The 19544-nt window shown below is 40.2% G+C and overlaps 1 protein-coding gene and 1 non-coding gene across 2 annotated transcripts; both read right to left on the bottom strand.

Annotated features, from left to right (window-relative positions):
* Positions 1-629: 629 nt before the first annotated feature.
* Positions 630-19543, bottom strand: TIMM23B (translocase of inner mitochondrial membrane 23 homolog B). The gene is made up of 7 exons (XM_050898570.1): positions 19433-19543; positions 18747-18805; positions 15491-15584; positions 15182-15266; positions 12753-12811; positions 10029-10139; positions 630-1303 (listed from the first exon to the last, which is right to left on the bottom strand). Exons 1-7 carry the CDS (start codon positions 19527-19529, stop codon positions 1188-1190), a joined length of 621 nt encoding a protein of 206 aa, XP_050754527.1. The 5' UTR covers positions 19530-19543; the 3' UTR covers positions 630-1187.
* LOC127018110 (small nucleolar RNA SNORA74) lies at positions 13445-13647 on the bottom strand. Its single transcript, XR_007766717.1, has one exon. It is a non-coding gene; the product is annotated as a small nucleolar RNA SNORA74 (small nucleolar RNA).
* Position 19544: the final 1 nt, after the last annotated feature.

The following is a 19544-nucleotide window of genomic DNA, read 5'->3' as shown; positions in this document are numbered from 1 at the left end:
TTACCTGTTTAATTATTTAAAAGATGAAGGAATGAGCTGTTATACAACAACTCTAATTACTGAACTAATTCACAACTTACTGTTTAATTTATCTGCAAACGATGCTTGGTATGTGGTTTAATTTTAACACTGGAGAAGGTGTAGGTTCATCATGTCTTCATTCTGCCAATAACCTACAAACATTATGCAGGGGAAAAAGCTTGTCATTAATTAAAAATCCTGTAATAGGCAATGAGAGGAGTATTTATACTGCTTGGTTTCTAACTGTTGGCTAAACGAGTTCTGAGATCCTGGAGCACTTAAGTGCTCCACTGGCAAGCTGGTAATCCACTGGCTGCTGATAATCCACTGGCAGCTGTTCTGCAACAGCAACTGTACCTCACCCACAAACAACCAGTTCCTTATTTATTAGGGCAAAGAAGGGAGTGGAGTCAAGCCCTGCTATGCCTCACTGTCACCTCACATCAGGAGACAATCAGCCTGTTAGTTCACTTCCCCTCACCCACTCACTCCCCCGGGATTTTATCACATCGGTCCTTCAAAACAAAACTGTAAATAAAAGTCACTAGATGCAGCACATTTTTGTCTTATCAGTAGCAGGAACAACAAAGCATAGAACTGGTATTGTGTAAGTACCACCCTTTTTATTAATGATGATGTCCCTTTTTACAGCTTACCCTGTGCTGTCAGAATAACAAGCCGTGCCTTGTGCCAGTTGCTACTTAAGGCTGCCGCTGGCTCCAGCTGCCCGGGCGCTGGCTGGCTGGGCGATGCACGCTGAAAGACTGCAGTGAATAGCTCTATGGACACAGACTTTATTACGGAGCGCTAGTGTTGTAGTACACGCAACCGAACAAACCTGGTAGCGCAGCAGGTACAGCTATGGGACTTGAGCATGCCTCGTAGCTCTGGCCCAGGGCTAGCTGGTGAGCGTGTCAGGGAGACTATCTCGGTGGCCACTCTGCTCACTTGCAGGTCCAACAAATACTGCTGCCTCTCCAGCGACTGGCTGGCAGGAAGGAAAGGGCCAGTCCAGCTACATGGTGTCAAGAGGTTCCTCCCAGCATAGCTTCCTTCAGTTTCACACTAATTGTAAATAAAATAGGAAGGGGCACCAGACAGATCTTGCAACTGATTTGATTGGTGACTATGCAAGCGTGTCCTCTGTCCAGCGCTGGTTGCCCTGCTCAGAGGGACTGCCGGGCTATGGAGCCCTTCATGTGCTCCCAGTTGTTATAGAGAGCGTAGAGGCCAGTAAGCGTCAGACCGGCAATACCACCTCGTGCTATCCCACGCACTCCACCTGAAAAACAAAAACAGATTAAAACCCATTAAAGTTACATCTGATGAAGTGGTCAGCTACAGCAGCTTCCAAGAAGCTGTTCAAATCCAGAGGCACCTTAATGAAACACAGTTTTTCTTTTTTGAAGAACTTTCCAGAAAGGGTACCTGTGCTAATTCTACCCTCCCCTCAAACCTGCTGCCAGGCTCAAGAAAGGTCAGTCCTGATCCTGACACTAATTCTGCTGGTATGACTTCCTCTCAAACTACGTTAGCACTGCTGCCTGAGTGAACCACTACCGAACACTCGAAGCAAAGATGGCTTTTCCCAAGTCCTACTTTATCTATTCCATCTGTCCTCAACACAGGTGTTTACAGATAGATATGATCTCTTCCTGCTTTAAGAAGTCCTCCATTTAGGATTTCAGATGAGGGATAATAATAATGTTTGTCAGTTACAGTAACTCGGTTTGGGGGGAAGGAGAAAGGGCAGGAGGGAAGTAAGGGAACACAACAGCAGCTGATGTGGATGTGACCTTGGGCTCCAGAGATTCATGAGGGCCATCACACAGAACTTATCACTGCTTTTGTGTCTTTGGAATTTTAAAACCTTTTGAAAAAAAAAGTAGATGAAAGGGATCAACTGGCAAGAATTTACTAAGGCATACATTGAACAACTTTCTTTATTCTTACTATTATTAATATTCAAAATTATCTTGCAATGGCAAAAATTGGGTCACACAGGTGATTTAAAATAAAAAAAAGCCTTTGTTTTTTTCATTTTTACTGATCACTCAAGACTTGAAGCTTCTGCAAGCTGTGAACGTAAAAATACAGGGCAAGTCTGGCTACTACCGGCAGCCAGCGCACCTGGCTGGAGCTGGGAGTCAGATGGCATCACAACTCCATTCCACCCATGCGAGGGTTGTGGTCTACAGGGGCAGAAGTAGAGACTTCTGTTGCTTTTACTAAACAGAAAAATGTTTCTATTCCTCTGTAGTAGAAAGTGCCTTGGTAAAGCTCCCAGAATGCACTATAAATGCACAGGAACACCTGCGAGTATGACCCTCAACACTAGGAAAACTTCACTGAGTTGGATTCTGCAATATTTATCAATCCCAGCCGAAGCAAGTTAGGTAATGTGTACAGTATATAGAACAAGGCTAGTTTCTGCTTACAGCTAGATAAAACCTGCCTGCTTTATTGGTAAAACTGACAGTGGAATTTAGGTTCCTCAAACTTGAAAAGAAATGCATCTCAGTAAGCAGTAATTTTTATTTTTTTCCATTATGGGTCATAAAGCTGTCCCGCAGAATTGCATTTAGGCTTGTAGTGGGGCAAGAAGCTGTTGGCGTCAGCTAGATTGAGACTGCATTACCTGTGCTGCAATATTAAATGGATTTCATTGGAGTTGTTAAACCTACTCACGTTGCCCAGGCATGTAATGAAACCAAGAAGCTGCAGAAGTGATAGCAGAAGTTGGACTTGGTACTAGAGATCGTGTCTAGCCATAGCTTCTAGAAATTTCATTGCCAGGCTAGCTGTGACGATTTGAGAGTTTTTTGGGACATAAGGCTCACTGAGTTCACTGCCCTAACTGTTGAGAACTCAACAGCTCTAAGGAAAGCCATACTGTTTATGCACCTACATGCCTAAATCAGGATTTAGGAACACAAACGTAGACTTCTATTTTTGATTTGTCCTGAATTTGTTGCACAAAAAGCTTTTCACATGAAGGGCTTGCAGCTGGGTACACAGAACTAACCATGTGCAAGCAGCTTCTGGCAAAAAGCCACAGGTGAAATTTAAAGGACACTTTGTGCAAAACAAATATTTGAGATAATCTGTAAAAATACTAACTCCTCGTTACTTTTGGGGAAAAATGAATAAAACATTAGAGAGCCTGATTTTCTGCTGTTCATATTAGGAAGCAATTGCTCACAGAAGAAACCCCCAAAGAGGGCTCCTAACCATTACGGTGTACAGGGAAATGTACGAAATGTGGAACACCCTCATAGAACACAACGCAGTTGCAATAGAGAGCTATGACTATTCCCGTAGACTCTTCCCTCAGCCCCCAGGTTCAATTCCTCTCCTTTCCCCTTAAAATCCTATTCTTCCTATGGAAGAAAGGTAGGTTGAAGACTGATCGAGCCTGGTTCCAGATTCTGTGAAGTCAGGATTGTAAAAAAAAAAAAAAAAAAAAAAAAAAAAGAGGTGGTTATCTTCAATTTGGATAGCTGAGCCACTGTCTAGCATCCATGCAGACTTTGACACAGTGCTGCTAAGACATACTGCTCCTAACACAAAAAAATGTTGTTAGTATTTTCATGTGCTGAGGTCATCCAGGTGAGGATGGCAGCTCTGAATCCACTTACAAAGTGTCAACCACTGGGCCTAAAGCAGTCTGTAGGTCTTGCAGACAACTTAGGGACTTTGCTGAAGAAAATGTTTCAATGGAAGTCTGTTTCATGAACAGGAACTGAACTTGTGCAGTTGGTAGGTGCATTACTGAGTTAGAAAAAATCCAAGAAGAAAATATGCAAGAAATGTTACTTACCAGGCTCCCTATGCTTCTGCTACAAAATTTTACCAGTAATGTGTTTTGTAGCAGTTGCACCTGGTTTCTGAACTATCCACAGTAATTACAAAAAAAGGGAAAGAAGAAACTTTCCTTTCCCTAACTGGTTAGATTTGCATTTGAGTAAATTCCTCCAGGTCTGTGGCAGACTTCAAATAGTAATGCACTGTAGAATGCAGCCCAGTTGCTGGGCAGGAAATGTTAAGCCCTCTGAGAAGATTACCTTGTTGAAAAAAAATAAAATAAATTCTCCACTCCCATCCCAGCTGTGTTTGCATGATAGAACACATTCTCACCCCTCCTCTGCAATCACTCTCTGCAAGCCTCTGATACCAAGTCTGCCTTGACAAACCCTGCTGGAAACATGGTCATAAGCCTCTAATCTTGCATGTCTGAATAAGATAACTTAAAGTTCCAGCTGACAGACATTTCTGAAAGCAGGTATTTTGAGATCAGGCAACTTGCACAATAGTTGAGAACTGCTGTGGGTTTCCAAAGATTATCTGACACTCTCTAAACGAGAATTAAGTTCTCTGGCTTTAGCTGTTGCACCCTTTCACCATAGAGTATTGTTCCTCTTCTATGCATTTAAAATAGGTTTCAGAGTACACTATGCAATGACACACAGCATTCCAGTAGTGCAGCTTTGCATTTCTTCATGGTATGATCCACTCCTAACACTGAATTTGACTCGTATAGTAGGTAAAACCATTATCTATATTGCTTAACATGAGGGCAAAATCTTCCATTTAGGACCTTACTGTCTCTATTTCAGAATGTGTTACTCTGCTATCCTGGGATAGTTCCTGGGATGTTTAAAGCAAGAAACATCCAACAGCAAACATTAGAAATACCTTAACTAAAAACCTGGACCCACATATTTATGCCAAACAAAAGAAGTGTAATAGTTAAGTTGCGATTAGTTTTCTGTCTTCCAATCTCTCAGATATTCAGAATACAAACAGTTTCTCTTCCTTTAGGGCTCCCAGGAACAAAAATATTTTTAAATGGTTTAAAGGGCTTGACTTTTCAAATGTACAAGGCAACCTCAGTTTTGCTCCAAATTCAAGCACAGTGGTAGATAACCAGACCCTCTGAACCAGCGGGCAGATGTTTGTTTGAACATCTGTGGGTGGTCCCTATGTCAGTAGAAAATTCGAACAGTCTCCTCCTGCTGCTCCACGGGGGTCATTTTATGAAATCTTGTAAGCGTGGGCAAAGTCTGTGGGTACAGAAATTACTGAGGAAACTGATAAACTTCTTTCTGGAAACAAGATACACTCCAGAAAAGCATGTTCCACTTTCATACTGCTGCAGCTAACACAGTATTGTGGTTAAAACACAAAAACAACAAAGCTTGAAACAGGGAACATTTCCTGTAGTTACTGTGATGTGAAGGCTAAATTAGAAAAACAGTAAGAATTTACAACTTAATTTACAAGTTTAGAGGTATTAAAGCTGTTGAAATTACTTTGCAAACATTATTAAAATTCCCTGTCTTCTTACTGAGTGAAAGCAGCAGCACCTGACTGACAGAAGACTACTTCTGCTACTGTAAATGGCAGCAAGAACCCTGCAAATCCCTGCAGCACGGAGAACCTGCTTCACTGTTTCTGCTTAGCAGAGCTGGGCAGAAGGCAGTACTGCTCTCAGGGGCCACATGTATTCTTAGACAATAGCCCTCAAGTAACAAAGAAAGCCTCAAAAAGCTATTACCTGTAGCACCTGCTTGTACTTTGCCCTTATCTCTTTCTTATTTCAGACCCGAAACAAAAATCTTTTCACTAAACACCATTTGATTAATAGTCCTACAGACTTGTTATGTTAAAAGCAGGTTTTGACAGAGGTTCTTAATTTCTAAAATGCCTGACAGCCCTGAACTTCAAAGTTGAGAAGCAAATCCTTTACTTGCTTTTCTCCAAATAATGCAGAAAAATAAGATATCCTGGGGCCATACCTGCAGCAGTCTGCAAAAAGCTCCTCTTCCCCCTCCCCACCAAACAGAAACAAGAAAAAACCCTGTCTGGCCCAAAGGAAAACACAGATTGAGCCCAAAGGGAAGAAGCTTTTATAGCTCAAGAAGTAGTTAGCTAACACAACTGCCCTGAACTCCTACCCATTGAATGTCACAAAACTGATCTTTAGCTCTGGCCAGACTATACTGCTAGCAATAAAGCATTTAGCCCTTCTTAATTAATTCATAATGTATTGACTTTTCAGGGTTGTGTTCTGAGGTCTTAAAATGACAACTACTCCCTTCAGCTATTGCTAGCATACAATTCCTTTCTTTTCAGATGCACACCATTTTATACCAAATTATGTAACGTCTATTGTGCAAAAGGCGTGAGATGCTCTATCTAGTATTAGGTTCCAACTGCACAGAAGTACAGTAAACAATTTAGTTTGTCCAAAACATTATTTTTGTCCCTATTTTTCCTAACCTCAAGAGGAAAAAAAAATTATCTAAGAAAAAGAACATCTACGACCAGTGTAACCCTCTGATAAAAGGTAAAGGTTATTTAACTTTTTTGCTTACTGAAGTCTCTGTTGGGAATTTCAATGAGAAATTAATGGCTGTCACACTGCGTCAGACCAAAGTCCCACCTAGCTCAGTATCTTTTTCCTGAGTGATCAATCCTGCATGCTTGAGGAGGACTGTCAGATCCTCAGCCAGCTGTACCTTTGCGACATGATGACTGGAACCACGTGCATTTTCATGGTGGGAGGAAATAATAATGACATAGTGCACAGTGACAATCATCTTTTTGATTTTTGCTACTTTCAGAGACTAATACAATTATGAGAAAACAAAACAGATGTTTGATTTAGAAAAGAGGTTGAAAACACATGCAAGAGGGCTAAACATTTGTTTTAATACGTTAGTATTTGTGCTTCATAACATTTATCAGAAGAAACTTGGCACAACAGATCTTAATTTCTGCCTTTGCTTGAAATTGAAGAATAAAGAATAAAATCTTATTAAATGGAAAGGCCATCCTCGTGGACTTAGGATATCAGACTCCCTTTTAGCAAAACTCAAACAGGATTGACTAAGTTGCCACAACATTTCTATTACGTACGCCACTGGTAAAGGAACACAAAGGGTTTTCTTTCATCCACCACTCAACTTCTACCCAGAACATTCAGTTTAAGTTGTGAGCTCAAAACGCAGCTCCCATAAAGTTGCAAGTCTAGTGTCATAAGTTAATACTGTACTCATGTTGCTACATTTGGGCTAAAATCTAGTAATCTTGGTATCAAGTTTCATTTCAAATAAATGTGAAAGCTCGAGATCACTTTGGTCAAAGGGATCAACTAGTATGCTGCTTCAAAGCTCCTCAAATCAGTTTTACTTGCAAACTCATTTCAACATCTGTTAACCTAAGTCATACAGTATGCTGAGACGGATTCCAGCTAACACTTGATTTATAATGGCAAGTTAACAGTGTCTGACTCACTCCAAGGAGGACCATCAGAAGCCTTGGGGACTTAACTGCTTTAGTCACTTGCAATGGGGAACTTTGACTAATGCCACTTCCAGTGAATGCAGCAGGGCTGAACTTCCACAGTCCTCACCTGCAGACTTTTTAATGCTCTTTTATCTTCTCACACACAAGCTGTGTGTTAAGTAGCCTTGCACAAAACTGCTCACAATCTAATGGCTTTAGAACATGCTTATTTTGGAAAGCCTTTTTTGTTTGACTGCTGGCATTTTGGTAATGATTAATGCCTCTACAAGGACAAATTGTGAAAACTGGGACCAGTTTGGGGCAACAAATCTCAGCCTTCAAAAAGTCTTCCTGCTATTTTTTTTCCTGTCTGCTCATCCCCCTCAGCGAAGGCTTAATCATTTGTTTCAGAAATTCGATCTAGGCTTTGTAGTGTACACAAGAGTATTTTTCAGTGCACTAGGGTTGCTGATGTGATTCTTCCATCAGTGCTATGTTTAAACATGAACCAGAAAGTCATAATAAAAAACCTGCCATACTTTATACAGTTTCTTCTTAAATATGTTCCTGATCTCTTTACAAAACAGGAATGATGGAAGTGGGAAATCCGAGTGTTTGAACAGCACTGCCTCCAACTCTGTATCCACCCTTTGTGGATTACAGAACAGCCTTGATTTGAAATGGCATGTTTGTGGGAGTTTCCAGCCGACACCAAAATATGGGGATTTATAACAGAAATGTCCCTGATGGCTTTCAAATTTTCCTTTTTTAATGCCAACACAACACGGCATTCTGTGTAACACAGGAAATTATTACAATCTTGATATACGTCACAGATGTGAACTGATCATTTGCATATGGTTTAAATATTCAAGGTTTTTTCAATAAATATATATTGATGCTGGGTAAAGGCATAACTTAGAGTGAAGCTTTACCATACAGACTTAGGAAGGGCATTCTGGCATAAGGTGACAGGAGAGGAAGCATGGGAGAAGCAGCAAGAGGGACAGAGCATGAAAATAAGATTGGAATTCAATTCTTCAAACAGATGTGAGTATCATCTTTTTCACTTCCAGAATTAATCCTTGACCTTTAAGGTCTCCTGTGCCACTCAAATCTCCTGCATATGGTGAAACATGTATTTCTTTTGAGTTTCTGTGCACTACAGTTCATATGCATGACACATACTTGAAATACAATACTGTAATGAATACAGACTTATTGACTACATTTACCTTTATCAGTGCTACTATTAGCTTAGTAGATCTTATGTTACAAAACAGAAGTCGCACTGTGCTCTGGTCAGAAAAATTTTTGTTGTGTCAGATGACTGTGCATGTGACTGGAGCAGTTATCCATAGTTGCACTGCGCCAAAAAAAAATTACACATAATGCCAGCTCTGCACTTCTGAAAGGTAAGGAGGAAGCTTCTGCTGGAGTGTAAGATGGCAGTTCTCCTTCTTAGTAACTTCCTACAGAAAACGTTAGACTTCTATACTGCTACCCTATCCAGCTGTTGTTGGTAATCTGTCACATCACTCATGAAATCCCAAATAAGGAATTGATTACAAGAGAGCTATGTGCTCTTGCAAGGTTAAGTGCACAAGCTAGTATTTATGAAGGCTGCTCAAGTCAACTATTTTTGGTTTCAATTAGTCTAGGCCAACAGGAAAATAAGACTTCTCAAACTGTTTTGCCCCATATATAAAGTTGGCCTTCAGAAACACTTTTAAGACACTGAGGCTCAGTTAGGTATGTAAAAGTACATAGGTTAATTCTAGAATTATCTCCTCATTAAATACAGGTGAATCATATAGCCAAACCTTTATCGAGGTACTTAAAACTTATACTTTTTTCCTGTGGTAATGTCAATCTGTGGTACCCAGTAGTCCTCTCAAAAAGGCGATCCCTCCAATTGTGAAGCTTGGAATATGTGTTAACAGGCATTTTACTGATGAAGCTCAGACCCTCTCTTCTGCAAACAATTCAGTATGCATCAGCAAACTAACCTTAAATCCGTGCTGTTATCAAATAGCATAGTTTGTTAGTTTTGACCACTATGCAAAGACTAGAGTCCTACCACAAGACAACAGTTTCACAAACAGCTAAGTAATAACTTTATAAATATATCAGTTTCTCTATGTGTGTAGTTTTTTGCAGCTCCAGGTACTATCTCATGAATCACTTGTAATAAGTCCCATCTTGATGCAGTCAAGCTGTGTTCTGTGTATTCCTCCCCTCCCCTGTCCCCTTTCACCTTAAAAGGTAGCTCCCATTTGCCTGCATCCACTCATGGACTTGAGAAACTATTGGTTTTATTCCTGCTATACCTGGAAAACATGGCTAAGAATGAGCTGGGTACGTATTTTATACAATCTCACTATGAGTAAATATTTGAGTGTTTATTCAGTATATATGTAGAACAGACATAATTTGGCTCTCATGATTATTGTTAGTCCTGTGCAAGTTGGAAAGAACCCAATTTAATTCAGCTGGAATTTTTTTTTTTAAGTGCAAGTTTTCCTTAAGTAGTCTTATCTGTGTGACAAACAACGTGTGGGTTAGGGGATATTGAACTAATAGGTCTTAGTTCCTCGTGTACCATTTTTACACTGCCAATTTTCAGAGCAGGGCAGTATTTAGTAAAAGTAATGAGAATCCTAATAACTAGGATAAAGCACAAGAAGAGGAAAACTAGAAACATTTTGCTACTCTACCAGTGCTTTTGTATAGCATTCCTGTCAAGGTTCCAGCAGCTATGGTGTTCAGGTCATCTTCTGCACCTCGTGTTTTTTCAATGATGACTCCGAACGCACTGTAAAGTAGAGCTGGGAAAGAATAACATATTAAAAAATTCAAGTTAAAACTCCCATTTTCTGAGACACAAGGCTTAGAATCCAGGCTCAGTGTAACTATATAGACTACGCTTCTGAAGCACAGATTTTCTGTTTGTTTAAAGGAGGGGAATCCTCTGCAAAATCCCATCTTTGGTGTTTTCTTCCAGACCTATTTCTATTTTACAGATAATTTTTCTTTCTCTAGCTATAGTTTGGTTATAAAGTAGCATTCTTCATGACATCTAGTACCGTCTCAAGACATGATAAATATGTGATATAAAGCACTGACTGAAGTTTAAGCCCATTTTGCTAGTTCAAATTTGTTTAAAAAACTTCTGAGGGTTTAACTTTGTACTGGCAGGCTTTATGCTGTCTTCTGTGGATGGCATGAAACTAAACTCAACACTTTCTAGGTAGCAGAGAAAATTGTTGCCCACATGTGATCGAGATGAAATGAAAGTTAAGTGCAGCATGCAGATCATGTTATCAAGGGCTGGAGTACAATGGGCTACATTTCCCTTATAAATGACTATTAGATTGCTTGGGATTTGACATTCACAGCTGCTTCACCTCTGCCTGCATATGAAAACTTTGTCCCCGAAGGGCCTTTTGCTTTGGGACAACTTTGGGGACTGTCCTGGAAAGGATTAGAAAGGGAAATGCACAGGCTTTTAGTATGGATGCATATATAATCTATGCATTTTGATGACAGGAGAAGGCACCCCCATCCTCACCCCTCATGATATAATCATATTTCATGATGACAAAGAATAGAAGAGTATGTCATCATTTTAAAGCGATAAAGACACCATGCCACTTTAATTCATCCCTTGTCCTCCAAGAATTTGAAATCTTTACTTCTGCTAAAAAGCATGTAAATCCTTCATAAGCAACCATATTAATGTCGATGAGTTGAACAGTAGCATCTTTCTCCACTCGGCACAGGCAATGGTACTTTACCTTGTCTTAGTAGCATGTAGTAGTAACAATGAGGGGAAGGAAAAGCTGAATTCAACAACATTTTTTAAAACACTTTAACACAGACGTTGCTACCTCTGTTCAGGAACAGAATGACAAAAATTGTCAGTAGTAACAAACGGAATGTTTGAGGTACAGAAATGCTGCACAAGCAAAATAAGATGCAAAAATACTTCACCTCCTTGAAAGGAACTTCTCTGGTAGCTAGGACAAGGCAGAGCTATACCAAATCCCAAAATATCAAGTTCTGCTTAACTCTGTGACTTGGGAGGCCATATTTTATAAGAAAAACAACAATTTGTTACTGGAATGCACAAACATTTTCTTGAGTAATCTTTCTTCAAACACAGCTGAAAAAACCTGTTAATGTGTCACTTAACCTGGAACCTTGAACTGCAGTGTGCCTGCATCTCAGTTTTCAGACATGTTTTGGTTAGATTTGGAGTAGAAAATACGAAAACCAAAATGAAACAAACAAAAAAAAATCCCACCATAAAACTCACTAGGCAATATGCATCTCTTATGAAAAGTGCCATTCTCACGGTAGTTCAGAATCCCATCTCTAACCATGGCCTCTATATTGTGCCTTAAAAGCTGATGTCTGAGTTAAATGGCAGGCTAATTTACTCTTTAGAAATAAGACTGAAACAAAATGTAATAAATGCAACTTAGCCTATGCTTTGATGCATTTTTCAAAATTCAAATATATGTAGACTGGGTTATAACATGATGTAATCTCCATTTTAAATATTGCTAATTTCTCTTCTATTACCACTTTGTGGGGCAATGAGTTCCATCACTAATCTTCAAAGTAATTTCATCGGCTTCAGATTTCTCCTTTCAAAGTAACTGAGCACCCTTTGGTCTTTTAAAATGGGAGGCGGGGGGGAGAAGCCAAAGAGCTTATATTCTCTAGGGCATTAGTTATTCCACTGACTTCTATGAAATCACCTGAAGTAGTTTTTCTAAGGCAACTGATGTGATTTTATTCCCTGCCCCCCTCCCCACCCAAACCTCAGTTCACAGAAGTTTCTTTCTCATACATCAGGTTTTTGATCGTTTTGTTTTCTCTTTTTTCTAACTGTATTAGTTATAAGCAACATTTAGATTTAAAGTGGGCAGTATCATATGTGATTTTTCTAGCTAAGCTACCATCATAAAAGGATAAATCTTTGTAGTCACTATCACATTTCTTCTACAGATAAACATTTTGTTGACTCTAACTGGAAACAGACATCAGGCAGTTGCGCACATGACCACTGAGTCTCTTCTTAGGTTATTAAAGTTCTCTCAGAAGTATTCAATTATACTTTTTGCCTTAAGTTGTGAATTAACTAGAATTTTTAACAAATAAGCATTATCTATAATTTTCAGTTATTCCTGCTATTCCATAGCTAGGGTTCTTGTTTGTAATATATTAAACATTTTGGGTTTTAATTACAGGCTTTTGGCTACTTATGCTTCAAATCCTATTTTAGCCTTTAATTTCCTTTTCAATGTCTACTGAAATGCCCTCATGTCCCATTTTCCTGATGGATTTCATAATGAAAATTTAGAGAATACACTTTCCCATCAAACAGTTACATCTTTAAATCGTTTTCCCTACAAAATGATGAGTTTACTTACCCAGAGATCCCAGAGTGTTAGCCCATAACGCTCCTTGCCTTGTCACCATATTCAGAATTCTATAAAGGAGTTAAAAAGGTATTAAAACCTTTAGCTCTCTGTGTTTACATTGAGGCAGTGTTTACAATAGTAGGTGTAATGTATTTACACTATACATTTGATTAATAAAACTGGAATAATGAACCAAAAGCCCTTCAAAACAAAACAGTAAGGAAAAGCACACAGCTTGGCAATACATAACCTTCTCTATCACGCACGCTACAAATAGTAATGCAGGCAATACTGAAGGCAAATATTTAGTCCTGTCAGGTCTTAAGAAAATCTTTCTCTCTTTTCAAGTCAAACTTGCCCCTTACCAAGAATCCAACCTCTTCCCTTCAAATTACTTTCTAACCCTGGTTGATAAATGTTCCTTACGTGGTGACTACACATAGCTACTGAGAATGACTGATGATACACTTATGCTGACTTAACTGGGTAAAAGATATCCAAGAAAACTAGAGTGCTCTTCTAGAAGGTGCAAGCAATACAGGGACCATGTGTCAGGGAGCATGGTGATGCCTGAACAAATGGCATGGGTATTAAAAGCAAGCCTGAACTAAAGCAAGTCAGGAAGAAATGAGGCCATCTTTTGCACTTCCATATGTCAAACCTAGCGCCCTACAAAAGGTAAAGTACCCTAAATATTTCTGTATGTATGCTTCCAGACTAGCACTAAAGAGGGAAAGCAAATCTTTAGCGCACTCTCAGGGAAGCACAATGCCACTTCTTTTTGGCATCAGCTGTCTCCAGAACGGTGACAACAGCAGCCAGAAGAAATGACTGATCTTTATCTCCCAGCAGTGTAACACTATCACAGGCACAGTACTGCTCTGGACAGCTGACTACCACTGGAACTTAGTTTATCCTTTAAAGCAATGAAAGTGTCACACATTATGTTCCTTCTGATTTGAGTTCATTTTCCGCTATTTTTCCTTTTTAATAATTTTCATTAGGAGACACAGGGCCATTACTGAATATGGTTAGGTAATGAACTAAACAATAATGGAAAACTTCATTCTGAAACAAGAGAAAAAATCCAAGAGCCTAGGGTATTGACAATCTCCCCCTAATTACAACTCCTACCCCCATTTTGTTAACATTACATCAAATCTGAATGGATGAGAAAATTCATAATTTTAATAACCATGACATACCGTGAGATATTTGATGACAGGGGATTAACAGCAAAATTCAAATTCATTAAAAAAAAAAAAAAAGTGTACATTAAGGATAACTCTGAAGGAAATCTAGCTAGGCAAGTCTCCTCCCTGCATCTGATTAGGAAAACATGGAAGTTAATACACTGTTTCAAGCTGATGACCTTCAACAGGCCTCTTCCCTTGAAGGGCAAGGACTAACAGCAGCATGTGCACTGACTGCCGCCTGCTGGGCTCGACCCATCTAAGTTTGCACTTACCAACATGTTTTTGCTGACTCAGTTCATTACGAATACATAAAATACAATTCTGTTCATCTACAACATTATGGAAGAATCATAATTATAGTGGGGAATATTTTGGCTCTAACTCTAGAGATGGTAAAGAAGGGGATGAAGAATACAGAAACAGAATTTAAAAAGTAGCAGAGCCAGTAGAAACTGTACTAGGAAATACTAAATTCCTCCTCTAAAAATTCCCTTTTTCCAAAGTATTGTGGGAGTGAAAATGGTTTCCCCCAGTTATTTCACTCCTCTAGTTTCCTATGTCTCCTTCACAGGCACTTAAGTTCTCTTATAGTTATGTCTAAACTACCAGTAATTCTAGAAGCAGCATACTGCCAGAAAAAATGTGTTCCTATCTCTACTGCATGCTTTCAAACAATCAGATAAGGTGAAAACATGGGAATGCCATGCATGTACGTGGACGCTGTAATCCAGAACAACTTCCACCATGTAATACTTGCTCAGCAGCACGCACCAATGTCATCCCTAATGCAAATCCAGGCAGGCCCAGCTTCTGCATTTTAATCTTTCCTGGTTTTGAAAAATTTGGGAAAGAAGAGAGAACTCGCTCTCAGATAAGCGACAGCAAAATATAGCTCAAAGCAAACTGTGCTGCTTCTGGGAATATTTCAACATATAAAAACACTGTTTTGACTTTGAAGTAGATTTCTAGTAAATATCAAAGTAGTAATTTATTCTCAAGTATTTAAGGTAAGTCAGAGGACATACCAATTGTCACTAAATGAAAAACACAAAGCTTGAACTGAACATCATTATAACTAAAAACATTCAATAACTTGATGAAGATAAACTGACTCTCATTTGTCTCCGCTAAAGACAGAAAAATACATTTATTTTTGCAGTATATTCAAATCTAACCTTGTACAAGCTGGCAGAAACAACTCTGTCACTAAGGTGTACTTTTTTTTTGAGATTCAATACTTACTGTACATTTCTAGGTTTTGACCACGCCATATTCTGCGTCTCCTTCAAGCCAAGTCGCAAACCATTCAGTGCACCAAATGCTGCCCCTAGTTAGCATAACATCAGTTACCACATTTTAAGAAGAAAAAGGAACAAAAAGAACAATACTAGAAGCAAATACTGAGAATAGACTTCAGTGGTATAGACTGAAGTCAAATAGCTGTTTATGTAAGACTGGATTGCAGAACAAGACATTTACAATCTCGTCAATTACTGCAGTACATAGGTGTTACCTGGACAGCTGGGAAAAGTGAAAAACACAACCACCTACCTGTCATACAACATCCTCCAATGGTAAAAAAGGCCAGCTCGAATCTGCCTCGAGTTTTGTTGGCTCCTGTGGGCAAGATAAACTCATCTGTATCCTGGGGGAAAACAAAACAAAACAAACAGACGCTTTTGTATTTTCCAAGTGTACCTGCTTCAAAATGTAGGCCATAATAATTTTTTTTCTTTAATCCATACAATGAACTAAAGAAAAGACACGTACAACTAGTGCTTCTGGAAAACTGTTATCTACACTAGCACAGAGATGGAATATACTATGTGTATACTCTACTAAGAATGAAAAAGACTTTGAAAAGATAAACTGACAGAGAGCTTTTTTTTTCCCTAGCGGTCCTAACTTTCTATAAATTACATCAGGCAGCCAAGGAACTCATATTGTGTGGGTTGTTGGTTTTTGGTTTTTTTTAAAATGACTTTGCTTATTTATTACATTTTGCAGCAGGCAATACAAGACTCACTGCCCTCTAAAAACCTTCCTGTTGTCTGATTATGCAGCAGTTTCCTCACTAAGCAACCTATACTGATGCAGTAATGCATTAGTGTTTCCCACTACTGTGACACTCAGAAAAACTGCCTTTGTACCGAAATAAGTATTTCCTTGCACTGAAATAAGTGACCTATTTTGAAGACATGAAAAAAGCAAGGAATACATTCAAAACCAGTGATGATCAGGCATGAAATATGCAAGGTTGGTAGTTCTTTACTTGCGCATCTTTCTCCCACAGGGACAGGCTTGTGTTCTTGTAAATCAGATTGGTCTAAAAAGCTAGAGAAATGGGCTGATAACTAGCATATGTGTAGTGATAAGGTGGGCCAAAGCAGTTTTTCAATATGAGACATTGACAAGATGTACACGTTGATAAGGTGCTAAAGCAGTAGGATCTCTTTTTATGCTTCTGTGCTTTCCAGTCATAGTATTATTCACCCCCTATTTAACTAACTGATATACATGATCGCAACAACTGCAGGCTCAAGTAATTGCATTCTAAGGGATTTTCTTAGTCCATACTTGGCACTAAACGTGGACAGCCATACATAAAAAAATATACAACTTCTAAAATTGTGAATACTTTATCAATAAACTGAACCTATAACATTTCTATCTTCCCTGTAACTGGATATTTGGAGGAATTCAGTGCATACACTAGTTAGCAGTTTCTTACAGTTTTCACTATTGTCCAAAAAGTCAAGATGAAGCAATTACTGTACGTAACCTCTATGTTTCTGTAGCGATAACAACCTAGGAAGCCCATTCTCTAGGTTTGTGACAAAGGCTGGCACGCTATTTTATAATGGATACCTGCTGAAGGTAACAAAAGCATTGCAGAAAACACATTGTTTTGTGCCTGCATTAATGGACTAACAAACAAAGTGCGCTTTGAAGTCATGAGTACCACTGTAGCGTTCATTATCATGTGAAGGCCAGGATCAAAATGTAAGATTCTCAACAATAAGGCTGACTTTCTCTCTGCATTCTGAAAGCAAATGGATGGTCTTTAAATACAGGAGACCCTCACCCCTCCACGCACACCTTCACAGACAAACCAATTTTAAAGGCTGATAATTTAAGTTCTTGTGTTTTAAAATATTAGCTACATCTTTTTCCTTGCATTTTTAGAATCACAGAATGGTTAAGGTTGCAAGGGACCTGCAGAGACTGTTTAGTGCAACCCCCCTCCTCAAAGCAGGGTCAGCTAGTGCTGGTCGCTCAGGGCCATACCCAGGTTTTGTGCATCTCCACGGACGGAGACCCCACAGCTTGTCTGGGCAACTTGTTCAAGTAAAAAAAATTTTTCTCACATTTAAATGGAATTCCCTTTTATTTCAATGTACTTGCTAGTGCTAGACATAAAGAGCAGTGAAGTGTTACAACACAAACTGTAGCCTCCAGTGTTACATCAACAGATATTTTTAGAACTGTTTTACAAGTTACTCATGACACTAATGCCAATACCTTCTTTTCTTTTAAAGCAAGCTTTGTGGGTTTTTTTTTTAAATCTGTTAGAATACACACACTTGTTCCAAAAACTCTGTTATACCATTTTTAACACCAACATGTTCCCAGATATACCGTACTAACGAAACAAGACAACTTTAGAGGGCATTTTTGGAAGAGGTCTAAATAATCACTTGGCATTTTTTTAACTACTCAACAACAGCAGGTAAGATAATCATGCTAGTGAATCTACTTCAAACAGAGGCATATCCCCTGTTTTCTACCATTAAGGGAATGTTACATTATAATCTTGACTACAACACCTTATAGTGAAAGAGAAATATAAAAAATAGCCCCCAGCACAGCATTCAGAGCTTTCCACTTACAAAAGAAGCAGTGACCCAGTGTACCATGAAACAAAAGGCACATAGATTAGCAGATACTATACAACTGTTGACCTTCAGTGCTACTTCTGTAAAATTTCATGTTCTCAGATAATATAAGCGATATATATATAAACATATAGAAAATATTAACTAAATAAAATCATTAAGACAGGCATCCTTATTGGATTAACTTAAACGTTTTCAGCTATAGTTAATATTGCTGAGAAAGGAAAACATTTTAATTTTAAATTATTTTATTTTCCTTATGGTGGCCTACGGGCCATCATGTTATGATAACTAACATCAAGCTGTGTAAGTATGATAGCTACATTATTCTGTAGAATAAAATGGAAAGCTCTACTTCATCATGGTCTCCCTTCAGCTGGGAAATGACATAAGGAAAGTGGCATGCAATTTGCTGCTGCTGTGATGACAGCACATATGATGACAAAGCCTGTATCAGATCTGGGGTTTGGCTGAACACCTCTGTAAACTGACTGAACTCACCACAGCACAGAAAGCTAATCCATCAAAAGAGTGGAGAGTTTCTGGCTGCTCTTACTGATTGAAGGGGCTCAGTGGAGGATGTGACAAATGCCAGAACTTGTGCAAGGGTGTGCTGGGGCTGTATGCCTCAGAGTAGGGAGGGAGACCTCCTCTTTTCAATAGCGGCAGGCTTATATTGACCCAACAGTCTTACTTGTCCTCTATATTAAAACTGGTTTTCTTCTCCCAGATGCCATGGCACTGCAAACTTTATTAGGAACAATACTGAAAAAATCGTTCCTTTCAACTGTTCATCAGTTCAATACTTCAGTACACACTGCACAGCACAGCAGGATTTCCGAGGTCTTCACATATGACCATACAAACAATGGAATCGAGTTCAACGCAACAAAAACAAGCTGCCTTCTCACCTGTACTAGATACCTCGGGTCCAAGTTTAAATACGGGGACAAAGGACTCATTCCAGTTACTGAAAGGAAAAAAACAGAACACTGTAACACCAATTTCCCTAGTAACAATTTCACACCCAGTAAGTTAAAAGAGGGCAGACCTCGTGCGTGGAAGCAGTGAAAATTCTGCCGTTAAGTTGCACAACTGATTAAAATACGGCACCGACTGACAACCCCCCGTTTCCGGGAAGCGCTACAGGAGCAGCACGGATGGGACGGACACGACGCCGCTGTTACCAGCGCCCGTCGCAACACGCTGCCACCGCCGAGGGACCGGCTGTAGCGGAAGCTGTCTCCCGCCCCCCCCAACCCCCCCCGCCAGGGGCAGCCGGAGGAAGCGCTGTGGCTCGGCTTCCCGCGGGCGAGGCGGCCGGCAGAGCCCCAGCCCGCCGGCGGCGCGGCCCCTGAGGGGCTGAGGGGCCGCGCTCGGTCGGACCGGCCCTTTGCCCAGGCCGCGCCATGTTGATTTCCGAGAGCGGCGCCGCCACCCCCGGGCCCGCAGGGATCGGCGGCCCGGCCCGGCCCTGCCCCGCCCCGCTGACGGGAAGCGGATACTGTTTTGTGTCCCCCCCCCCAGCCCCGCCACCCGGGACGAGGGCGGGCGCCGCCGCAGGTCCCGCCGGTCGCCCCTGCGCGCCGGTACTCACGTGGCACCCCGGCCAGGTCGGCGTGGGAGTACCCTACCCCGCCGGCGCCGAAGAGGCCGCCGAGGCCCGTGCCCTTGGAGTTGCCGCCGCCCTCCATGGCGCCGCCGGGCCC

This window comes from Gymnogyps californianus, chromosome 6, assembly GCF_018139145.2.
Source record: "Gymnogyps californianus isolate 813 chromosome 6, ASM1813914v2, whole genome shotgun sequence".
Taxonomy (NCBI): Eukaryota; Metazoa; Chordata; class Aves; order Accipitriformes; family Cathartidae; genus Gymnogyps; species Gymnogyps californianus.
Note: the sequence above shows the minus strand (reverse complement) of the source record. Positions and strands in the feature narration are given on the sequence as shown.

Excerpts from the sequence above, each read along its gene's own strand:
- TIMM23B (XM_050898570.1), bottom strand. The coding sequence starts at position 19,529 with ATGGAGGGCGGCGGCAACTCCAAGGGCACGGGCCTCGGCGGCCTCTTC. Across the intron at positions 18,806-19,432 it reads CGACCTGGCCGGGGTGCCAC|TAACTGGAATGAGTCCTTTG; the intron begins GTGAGTACCGGC and ends TTTTCCTTTCAG. Across the intron at positions 15,585-18,746 it reads ACCCGAGGTATCTAGTACAG|GATACAGATGAGTTTATCTT; the intron begins GTGAGAAGGCAG and ends GTTTTCCCCCAG.